This window comes from Notamacropus eugenii, chromosome 6 (assembly GCF_028372415.1).
Source record: "Notamacropus eugenii isolate mMacEug1 chromosome 6, mMacEug1.pri_v2, whole genome shotgun sequence".
Lineage (NCBI taxonomy): Eukaryota > Metazoa > Chordata > Mammalia > Diprotodontia > Macropodidae > Notamacropus > Notamacropus eugenii.
In genome coordinates, this window is record NC_092877.1 from 90,170,092 (window position 1) to 90,182,499 (window position 12,408).

Genomic DNA, 12,408 nt, shown 5'->3' on the forward strand with positions numbered 1-12,408 from the left:
GAAGGACTTTGGAAAAACAGGCACTCTAAAAATACTATCGAAACTCTGAACTGGTCCAAGTATTTCTGCAATTGGAGATTTTGCTTTAAAAAGCAACTATAATGCCCATATTTTTTTTAGCTAAAATCTCATTGCTAAGCATATTTTCTAAGGAAGTCAGAAACAGAAAGTTCTCATGTCCCTCAAAATATTTACAGAATCTTCTGTAGTAGCAAATCAGTGGTTCAAAGTAGATGCCAAGGGATTGGGGTTATTCACACCATATAAGCATCAACTTAAGGAACTGAGGGTCATAAATCTTGAAAACAAAAGACTTGGGGGATGAGATATCTATCTTTATCTATATTTATGGTTGTCAACTGGAAGAGGAATTGGATTTGTATTGTTTGGCACCAAAAGGCAAGACTATGGGTAGAAACTGTAGAGAGGAGAACTTAAAGCTTGATGTCAGAAGAAAGTTCTTACTAATCAAGGCAAACCCAAAGGGCAAAGATCTGCGCCCTCACTGAAGGTCTTTAAAGCAAATATTAGACAACAACTGCTGAATATTGCTGAAATCACCTTTTAGCCATAGGCTAGACTCAGGAGCCACTAGAGCTCCTTCATATGGTGAAATTCTGTGAAGAACAAAATATTAGATGTTGGTTTATTAAAAAAGTAAATTTCAGCTTCTTCATCCAGTTGAAAGAGAAAACAAGTTAACATGGGGCAGTGGCAGAGAGCTGAACGGGAAGTCCGAGGGCCTGGGTGTGAACCAAGTCCTGCCTTGTTCTTGTGCTAGAGCAAGGTCTATCACCCTGGAAAAGTCACTGAGCCACTTTAGATCTCAGTGTCTTTATATAAAATGAGGAGGTTAGAGTAGACCCAGAATGGTCCAGGATCATATTTACTACAAAAAGATTTAATACTAAAGAAGTTTTTTTTTAAATATACACAGATACATATATGTGTGTATACTATAACATACTGTCATTTAAGAAGCACAATTACATTAATTGTATCATACTATATCATTGCATACTGTATTACTTTATATCATATCATATTTAATCCTATTATTAAAGGGTAATATTTAGTTTTTATATATGTTTAATATTTTATCAAAAAGCTACTGAACCATTCAATGCCCATCATCTGCCACCTTTTACATGGGCATTTCCTGTCCCATTAGCCACTCAAAATACATTTCTGGATCATACCTCGATGAGTTCGTTGCTCCAAATGCTGGCATCCATCTTAAGACTGCGAACTTTGGAATCTTTTGGTCCTAAAGATCTGTGTTGTCCTGAATGATAAAAAATAAATTAATACAAGTTTTCAACTTATGTATTTTTTTTTCATTTAAAGGGGCCCTTTAAAAAAAACTATTCTTGCCAATAATATTTTAAAAATCCAATTTGAATCAAGAAATATTTACTAAGCTTACAATGAGTGAAGTATTGTTAGAGGCACTAGGAAAAGAATGCCTTTGCTTTCATTTTTTTTTAAATAGTCCTTAACTTTAAGGAACTTTCATTCTACTAGGAAGGTTGTGAAGTACACATAGGTAAGCATGTAATTGGAGAAAGTTTGGTAGTAAATAAAATTTACAAAATAATAAATTTAAAGAGGGGAAAAATACTTTGGAGAAGGTTTCACAAAGGAAGCAGCATTTGAGATGACCCATAGAAGAAGACAAAGATTCTAAAATGCAGAGATTAAGACAATGAATATTCCAGGGATGAGAGACAGCCAGCATGAATTCACAGAAACAGGAGCCAGACAAATGTCAAGTTTGCAGAACACGCTGTAACTCAGGTTGACCAGAAGACTGAGTACACAAAGGGGAAAAATGTTAAATGAGGTTGGAAAGGCAAATTGAAGCCAGTCTGTGAAGAGATTAAAATGTTATGCTAAAGAGGTTTAAAAAAAACTGCAAAGATAACAGCAAGTGAAGAAGAGGGAGCTCCAAAAGTAGGCAGAACAGCAGGTTCAAATCCTTGCTATATCCTCCTATATTACATTCCTCTTCTCATTTTCATCCCTCAAAGGAGAAGCAAAAGAGATGACAATATGCCTTCTCTCAGTTTCTCTAGGCTAGGGGAAGGTAATTCAGCACTCTACTGCTTATATCACATGATATGTTATGAAATTGTTCATTGTAGGGAGACCTACCGAAGGCTTCTGACATACTCTATACTGGTCAAGCAGCGTATTTAAGCACTACGTTCAGGCCTGGATTCCATATTTTAGTAAGGATAAAGTCAACTTGGAACTTGCCTAAAAGTTGTAATGAGGATGGTGACAGGATTTAAAAGCTTGCCACACAATGTTCAGTAGAAGATAGTGGGAATTTTTAGCCTGAAGAAGAAAATACTTGGGTTACATGAACTCTATTTTCAAGTATCTTAGGGACTGACATATGGAAAGAGGGGTAGATTTTTGCTTGAGGGCTAAGAGCAAAATTAGGAAAAATGTGTAGGCATCATAGAGAGGTAGATTTTGGCTTAATGTAAGAAAAAATAATTCCTAATAATTAGAACTGCCTAAAGGTGGAATGCGTTTTCAAAGGTGCCAGTGACTTCTCTATAACTAGGGCTCTTTAAGAAGGGATTTAACACCTGCATGGTTGTAAAAGGGACTATCCTCCAGTTATAAGTTAGACTTGAAAACCCTCTAAGGTTACCTTCTAACTCTGAGACTCTACAATTTTATAATTCTTTGAAATTAGAGCTTAACATGTACCTACATTCTCTAGCATCTTTAAAAAATTTTAACATAGCATCTTTTTTAGAAGATGGAGAATGAAAAATCACTACATAAGTTTAAGACACATGCCTAAAATCAAGAAAATAAAGCCTGATGCTTTGAAATTCTCATTTTAAAAATACACATATGGACCAGTTAGTGAGAAATGTGAATACATGCTTGCAACATTCAGCATTTCCCGTCTCACTAAGTCACATCCAATGAAGGCTTACAATCATCATTTTCATCATTATCACCAGCTGGAGGACTTGACCCATGGCAGAACAAAGGGATGGATGCACAACATCCCCCTCACCCTGGCCCAGCAGCACTGCTCATCATTAATTACCTGCACACTTCTTACAAATGACAACACAGAGATTGATGGATGCCCAGTCAGGATCCGGCGCTTTACAATCAGCACAGTTCTTGTTTGACTCATTGAACCAAATCTTTTCAGCTACTTCATAATCCGAGAGAGTTTCTGCTATCGATTGCTGCACGGCTTCAATCCACTCTTGCTTCTCTTTTTCCGACTCTGCTGTAAAGCTGAAACAATTGACTTTTCTGTCTTATTGATCTCCATTGTAAAGGCCAATTAGGCAGAGGGTATGGTTTGCATAGTCATTGCATCCAAAGATGGAATCACAGTTTAAAAATCTGTCCTCCATACAAATTTAAAAGTGATGGCGGGTTTGCTTTTAATCCACTTTTAGTTGAAATTATTGGAAATATCCAATTTTATTTCTCAAAATAATGGCTTATTTTCCTTTCTTTGTTTTTGGCTTTATATATTTTGAAAGCAGTCATAAATATTTCCCCTGACCACATTACTACTCTTACTTTAGTATGTCAAAGGCTTAGATGAAAAACTTAAAACTTCCCAAGTAGTAGACAAAGAATACTCAAAAAAAGAATCGGAGAAGTTTTAGGTCTGTAACTTGACCCTCAATTCACAAAGCACCTCCTAGCCATGCAGTTTAGCTTTAAACAGAAACTAACAATGGTCATTGCACATCAGAACAGGGAATTTGACTAAAAACTAAAAATGAACTAAAAGTCAGAAGGATAAGTTTAGGGACTACCATAGTTTCTACAAATGATTGTTGTCTATAGCAGATTTAGGCATCAATGGCAACTAGGTAGAGCAGAAGTTAGAACAGTGAACTTGGAACCAGAAAAACTGAAGTTCTAATAGTACATTTAACATTTATTAACTGTGTGACCCTGAGCAAGTCATATTACCTTTCTCAACCTTCATCAGTAAAATAGCAATAATTACGGGTTTGTAGTGAGGATAAAATGAGATAACATATGGAAAGGGCTTTGTAAATCTTAATGGTACTGCATAAACACTAGCTAATACTCAAATCATGAGACAATTCACAGATGTAACATAATGCTTTAATTTAGTTTTGTCCACTCAGCAAATCTAATGGCTCAGTACATTAAAAATGTGACCTTATGCAGGATGTGTCACAAAGTGGTTTATATTATTTTTCTAAAAATTTATAAAATCTTAAGTTTCCTCCTCCAAGTATATGCTATATTAAGATATAAGAGAGGTCTAATAAATGCTACACCATCGTTGGAAATAAAGCATTGACTTATGGGGCTAGTATTTTTTTTGAGAAGCTGGAGAACTTACAATCACCAAGATATTCATAAATTTGGCTCCCACACAAATATCTGGTGCTACACAAGAACAGGTGGTCAGAAGTCCCTATGCAAGTTTTTGGTTGGTGCTGGAATTTGTGGATGCAAAACTAAAATGTGTTATCTTATCTTCAGCTATCACCTCTAAACTACAAAAACTAGATTTTCCATTTGTGTGGCAATGTCCTTGGTTTCTTGATATAAAGAGAATAATAACTTTAAACAAGGTAACAAAAAACTCTGACCAATTATACTAAAAGTCTCTTGAAAGGATTTACTATATAATCAGCAGACTATAGATCGCTATTATTATTTCTTCAGGCCTTAAAACTAACTCCATGGGTACAGATGACTGGCAATATATAAATGTATTAAATTAAGTTCAAAAATTATCAACTGAACATTCATTATAAGACTAGGATTATGTAAGGTTATAGAGGGAATACATTCCTTGGCTTCAAAGTACTTAAAATATTATTTTGGAAATAACTTTTTTTTTGAAGTAGAAAATAAAGCAAGAAAAAAACTTAGTGGTAAAATATGCTTACTCCAAAATTTTTGGAATCTGCTACACATTGCAGATAACTCTCCTTGCTGATGTAGATCACATCGCAAGTAAATAGTTTAGAATTGTGTCAGCTTCCCCCCAAAAAATAATCATAATGATAATCACTTCATGGTCAACCTCCTGGCAATGAAATAAAATGCTTAGGATAATAAATGCTCCAAAAGGTCTTGAAGGTGAAAACTATCTAGAAAAAGATTTGTCTGGGGAGGTTTCAAGGATAACATTACATATAAGTCTTGTGACTGGAATTTAGACAGGTAAAGAGAAAGCACAGCATTGAATGGATTTCGTCCTTCGTTGCCGAAGAAGACCATGACATCAGAGAGATAATGACATGACTTGCACTTGACTTTGTTTTGAGTGAGGGAGGGCTGTGCAGGTCACCAGCCTCACTTATCCTCCAGAGACATCTGAATCCAGTGACCAGATATTCATCCCGGAGATGATCCAGGATGGGGCAGTTGGGGTTAAGTGACTTGCCCAAGGTCATACAGCTAATGAGTGTCAAGTGTCTGAAGTGAGATTGAACTCAGGTCCTCCTGACTCCTGCTCTGGTGCTCTATCCCCTGCAACACCTAGCTGCCCCCAATAGATAGGAGTAAGGCTTGAAGGAATTTGTGAGCTCTTTTCCCCTTCTGTTCCCTTTCTGTTAATTACTGTATGGACTTGTATCTACAGAAGAAATCATTTATACATTTTTGACAGAAACAAAATTGTCTTCATAAGTCTAATCAGAAGTAATATAAAATTGTTGCTGTTCAGTTGTTTCAGTCATGTCCAACTCTTTGTGACCCCATTTGGGGTTTTCTTAGCAAAGATACTGACTGGTTTTCAATTTCCTTCTCCAGCTCATTTTACAGATGGAGATTTGAGACAAACAAGGGTAAGTGGCTTTCCCATTTAGTAAGTCAGTCAGGCTGGCTTGGAAGTTGGGTATTCCTGACTCCAGGCCAGCACTCTATGCACTGTACCAACTGTTACCCTAATACAAAACTGGAGAATTACATCTTTCTTTTGACTTCTTGATTTTCTAAAACTAGTTTGTAAGGTTTTAATTTATCAGCAAATATGGAAAAAAAATCAAGTCACTACAAAATAATTTCACTGTTTAACTTGTACATTTTAAATTTAAGACCAATAACTTAAAACTTACAGAATTAAATCTGCCAAAAGCACTAAAATAGTAGAAGATTTTAAATCTTACCTAAAACTTCGGTAGGGAGTGATTATTTCAAAAGATTGTTTTACAGTCCGATCCACGTGCTTTACATTTGCTAAATTCATAGGAATTACAGTGATACCAAGTCCACTCTTAAAATCCTAGTTTGGAAAATACAAACATATGAAATTTTAAAATATGTTTATTTTTAAAAGCTGAATTCTTTTTTAAAACATCAAAATTTATCATTTTAGTAATCATACTTATTGAATACAAACCAAATTTTTAAAAAGTTAGTTTGAAAGATTTATTTTTCTTCCTTCGGCTATTTTGTTACTCTCAAAACCATATGATATTCTAAGATTTACTGTTTGGATGTTAATGATTTCTGATTTGCTTTCCTTTAAGTGGAAGATAAGCTGACCAGCATGTAGTTCCTAAGGGCAATATATTTTCTCTGTTTTTAAAGGCAGGCATGGTCGCTAAAAGTTATAAAAGCATTACCTTTGATCCAAAACATTTGAGGAAAACCCTGCATTTATTCATGCATCCTGGATAGAAGCACTATTCATTTTAACATGTAAACAATAACATGTTCTCTTGCTATATATTTCTCTTTCCGTTTTTAAATTCCCAAAATTGTGGTTTTTCATGGAAGTATCTTTCCTAGAAAATATTTGTGTTACTAGTGCTGGATGCCATTAAAACACACCATATTTTAGCTATTATAATTTTGTCAAATACTGAATGTCCAAAATATCTCAGTATATCTTTAAGCATCGATAACCTCAGAAGCATAAATGCTACAAAGTTATGGGGGAGATTTAAGAGGTTAAATATTAAAAATTTAAAATATTGATCTTTTTAATTAAAATTCAACATTACTCCTGCCATGTGTTACATATAACCTTCATCACTTTTTGAATTTTGTTAAAATTTTCCTCATTTGCTGCTAAGTAACAGAAAGGGTTGAATTTCTAATCTTCATCTTAAAATCATCCAAAGAACAAAGTTTTGATGTATGCACCACAGTTTTAATTTGACCCCACAAGAAAAAGCTAATGGAAGTAAATCAAGAGACTGAAAGAGTCTGCTATCCTAAACAAAGATAATGCCTAATATATAAGGAATGGAGAAGATATACTAGTAACGGCAGAAAAGAGATCAACTTAACAGAAATCTTTGAATAGCTTTTACAGTTTTTGGTTTAACTTATAGTAACTAAATGTCTGTTTCTTTTTCCCCTAGGAAAATATAAAAAAAGTGTTAACTTCTATATCTGAATGGACCATTTAGTTCCATATACACTACAAACTTTTTACCTCCCTGATAGATTATAAATTTAATGAATTATTGTGAATATATAATCTATTTAACTATTACATATTTAAAATAATATCTAATATTCATTCATATACATTCAAGTTTCAAATAAAGAATTACTGTGGGAAAGAAATATTTACTTTTCACTTTAACAGCATCAGTTAAAAATATTACTGTACCACTAAGAAGAAATAAGGTTTTGGGTACCATCATACAAAGATTTATGTGAACAAACAAGAGTTCAGAACACTTAATTAAATAGCCGGCATCTTCATACTGTAGTTCAGAGAAGAAATATGTGGCATTTTCTCTTGGAGAAAAATATAAGGGTTCAAAAGCCATCATATGACATACACAGTCTAGGAACATCCTTTCTCATATTCATCCTTCACTTCCCCATTTATACTTCCATTCAAATGTAAATTATTCAAGATGTGAACTGCTTGCCTCCAGAAATGTACATTTAGGGGAATTGTACTGTTCTTTATTCAAAACACAATGAAACAGAATTTTAAATATCATCATGCCCCTTTGCTTCTCAATTTTTTTTCAAGTAAAAGACATGACTACTCCTCAATCATGGTGCATGTCGTTATTCTCAAAATGTTTTTTCTTCCTTAAGTTTTTAGCTATGATTTCAATGGTTCTGCAAAATCATCAAGAGATCCATAAGTCTCTCTGACAATGCAAATAGAAGTCCCTCCACAACTAATACATTTTAATCTATAAGAAAGGACATATAACCCAGGCTTCAAAATGTGGAAGAATTATAAATCGTGAATTTCAAGGTTGCAAGGGCATCAATTTAGTCCAGCTGACACACACACACACACACACACACACACACACACACACAAAAATACTCACAATGACACAATCAACAAGTGAGCATCTAGTCTCTGGCTGAAGAGTTCTAAGAAAGCAGAAAGAACTAAGTCACTGAGAGAGGCCACAGCTGTGTGGGGAAGTTAAAGATTGCCATATAGATATGCAACATTCTTATTCTGTTGATCTAATGGAGTGAAATTTGCTCAGTCCAGAAGGACGGATTCCAGTGTCCCTTTAAAGTCTCAAAAAACCCAGATATGAGATAGCTCCTGAGATCTGACAAAACCCAGCTCAATGCAGGTCACCTGCACCATCTTCAAAGAGGGATAAGGAAGATCATAGGAAGTTACACTCAGCATATATCCTTGAATTATATATATTCTTTACATCTTATACCTGCAATACTCCCAGAAGCAGTTTATTACATGTTTGGACAGCTCTATTAGGAATTTTTTCATTCTTATATCAAGCCCAAACTGTATTTTTGTCAACTTTTACCTGTCCACACAGAACATGTCTAATCCCTCCACCACATAACGGTCCAAAAGCCCTTTAAATACTTGAAGATAGCTATCACATCTCTCTGCCCACTCCCATATTCTTTTCTTCATGCTATTTTTCTCTAGTTCCTTCAACCAACTGTCATATAGCAAAGTCTTACAAATATGATTAGCTCTTTCACTAATTTAAAAATAACTTTTGGTGATTCTTGCTGAATATAAAACTGTCTCTATTTCCCACAAGAAGGTCATGCTACAGTATATGATTAAGCAGTGAGGAAATTACACTAAGTTTTATAACAGAAGACCTCTAAAAGAAAAGTAAATTTGTCCTCAATGAAGTGTGAACAAAAGTCTTGTCCTTCATACTTGAAGAAGGCTCTAATACCATTAGACCAAGTATATATGACCCTTATAACATCCCTTATGAATGTGAAGTAGAGTTGATGAATGACTTTAAGGAATTAGATCTGGCAGATAGAATGCCTGAAGAACTATAGGCAGAGATTCATAATACTGTATAAGAGGCAGCAACAAAAAATTCCCAAAGCAAAAAAAGAGCAAGAAAAAATAACTATCTGATAAGGCTTTACAAATAGCTAACAGGAAAAGTAAAAGGTAAAAGAGAAAGGGAAAGATATACCTAACCGAATGCAGAATTCCACAGACTAGCAAGGTTTTGATGAGCAATGCAAAGTAATAGAAGAAAACAACAGAAAGGAAAAGATATAAGATCTCTTTAAGAAAATTAGAGATATCAAGAGACAAAAATGGTAAGGATTTATCAGAAGTACAAGAGATTAAGAGGAAAGTAGTAAGGACATACAGAAGACCTATACAAGAAATATCTTAATATCACTAATAAACCATGTTAGTGTGGTTACTGATCTAAAACCAGACATTCCTGAAGTCATGGGGCTTTAGGAAGCATTGCTAACAATGAGTGATGAATTTCTAACCGAGCTATTTAAAATCCTAAAATATGAAGCTATTAAAGTACTGCATTCAATGTGCCAGCAAATTTGGAAAACTCTACAACGGCCAATGGATTGGGAAAGAACAGTTTACATCCCAATGCTAAAGAGCAATACCAAAGAATATTCAAATTATCAAACAATCACAAGTTATTCTCATGCACTAGCAAGGTTACAGTTAAAATTCTGCAAGTTAGGCTTCCAGGCTGGTTTGGAAAGAGGCAGAGGAATTAGAGACCAAATTGCCAGTATTTACCGGATTATGGAGAAATCAAGGGAGTTCCAGAAAAAAAAAAAAAACAAAAAACATCTCTTTCTGTTACCACTGACTACAATAAAACCTTTGACTGTGTGGATGAGAGCAAAATGTGGCAAGTCCTCAAAGAGAAGGGAGTACCAGATCATCTTACTTGTTTTTTGAAACATCTTTATGTGGGTCAAGAAGCAATAGTTAAAACTGAACATGGAACAACTGATAGGTTTAAGATTGGGACAGGAGTACAACAAAGCTATAAACATATTGTTACCTTATTTATTTAACTTATATTCAGAGTACATCATGCAAAATGTCCAACTGGATGAAAAAAGCCAATATTAAAGTGGCTAGAAGAATTATCAACAGTCTCAGATATTCAGATAATACCACTGTTATAGCAGAAAGTAAAGAAGAATTATGAAGTCTCTTAATGAGGACAAAAGATTATAAAAACCTTGCTTGAAGATTAACATTAAAAAAAAAAAACGCTCATGACAACTGGTCCTATCACTTCCTGGCAACCAGGGAGAAGAAATGGAAGCGGTGTCAGATTTTATACTCTTGGCCTCAAAGATCATTGCAAATGGCAACTACAGCTATGAAATTAAAAGATACTTGTTCCTTGGAAGCAAAGCTATGGCAAATCTGGACTGAATACTAAAAAGCAGAGACATGACCTTGCCAACCAAGGTCAGTCTAGTCAAAGTTATCATTTTTTTTTTTCCCAGTACTAACACATGGCTGTAAAAGCTAGACTGTAAGAAAAGCTGAACACTACAGAATCAATGCTTTTAAACTGGGGTTAGAGAAGACTTTTGAGAGTCCTTTGGACAGCAAGGAGATCAAATCAGTCAACATTTAAAGAATTCACAATATTCCGCAGAGCGGCAAGTACTGAAGTTGAAAATTAAATACTTTGGCCACAAAATGAAAAAAATAGGACTCATTGGAAAAGACTCCAGTGTGGAGAAAGACTGAAAACAAAAGAAAAAGGGGACAGCAGAGAATAAGATGGACAGAAAAGTGTCATGCAAACAATGAAACTTCAGGAGACATTGCAGGATAGAAGGTCCGGGAGTGCTATGGTTCATGAGGTCATAAAGAGATGGACATAACTGAACAACTACTAATCATTCCTAATAGAAGACACTTTTTGAATTGTACACCTTCTTTCCCTTCCGTACTGACACTGGTCTTCTCTGCTCTCATCAAGTTTCCTTAAGACTAAAGCATGGATTTTCAAGATATACCCTATGAAACAAATGCTCATGATCTTGGAATTAGCATTATGCTTTAATCAATTAAGCAACTAGCTAAAAGCCAAAGACAGTAAGGATTATTCTTATTAAAGTCTTTTATGAAAAAACGCTTCCTCTGAGATAAATGATTTCATGTATTCAACTGAAATAAATTTGTTGATGGATAGGAACAAAGGTCAAATTATTCTTCTCAAGGGAACTCTTAAACTTCAGACAAAAAAGTTAAAAATGGCTGAATTGAAAGCCTCAAAGTTCGTCTTTATATACTTGTTACAAACTACAAAGAAAAACTGGCTACTTCAAAAAAAAATTCATAATATTGAGTTTTCTTTCCATAGGTACACACTCCTAGCTATCTAAATTGCTGTAGGCCAGCGATAAGGAAAACAGGTTAAAGCTGTTCTGACTAGCCCCAGGACAGAACTAGGAAGGATGGACAGTTAATGCAGAAAGGCAGATTTCAGAGAGACATGAGGGAAAGCTTCCTAACAATTACAATTAGAGTGAAATAAGAGCACTAAAAGCACTGAGAGTACAAGAGTACTAGGATTCCTCTGTACCGGAAGTGTTCAAGCAGAGGCTGGAGGACTATTTGCCAATGTTGTTATAAAAGAAATTTACATTCAAGTATGGGTTGGATGAAATATCCTGTGAGGTGAGATCTATTCAAGTTCTTGGGTTCTGTGAGCTATTTGAATTTTGTAAAAGAAACAAAAACATATATGTGATCTCTCAATCAACACCTTTTCATTTTCATATCAATTAGTTCCATTTCCTAGCTGTTATCATCACACCAAGAATATTTGTGCTAATTTTTCATAATGTGTATAAAGGAATCATTAGTCACATTCAAATTATGAAACAAAATTAGTTATACCAAGAAACCTGAATGTATAATTTCATATAGAGAGTTAAAGCCAAAATTAATTTAGGGAAGTATTTGAATAATTTAATGCTGGGAAGTACTTTAAATTAGAAATGCCTTATATTAAATGCATACTGGTGAAACTATGAAATTCCCCCAAATAAAATATTCTACTGTCTGGGAATAACAAATAAAGCTATTAAGTCAACATTTGCTTCCACATCAGTTAAGTTCAAAGAATCAAAGATCTGGCTGGATCATAAGAAATATCTGTGACTATTTATTTATAAACA

General features: G+C 34.5%; 1 protein-coding gene across 2 annotated transcripts in view; it reads right to left on the reverse strand.

The window, feature by feature from the left end:
* ARAP2 (ArfGAP with RhoGAP domain, ankyrin repeat and PH domain 2) overlaps positions 1–12,408 on the reverse strand; it is a 228,206-nt gene that overhangs the window by 111,191 nt on the left and 104,607 nt on the right. For both annotated transcript variants that reach the window (XM_072620438.1, XM_072620439.1), the window contains exons 10-12: positions 6,156–6,271; positions 3,077–3,276; positions 1,200–1,285 (exon numbers count right to left, since the gene is read on the reverse strand). In XM_072620438.1, the coding sequence (XP_072476539.1) occupies positions 1,200–1,285; positions 3,077–3,276; positions 6,156–6,271 (402 nt within the window). The remainder of the gene's footprint in view (positions 1–1,199; positions 1,286–3,076; positions 3,277–6,155; positions 6,272–12,408) is intronic.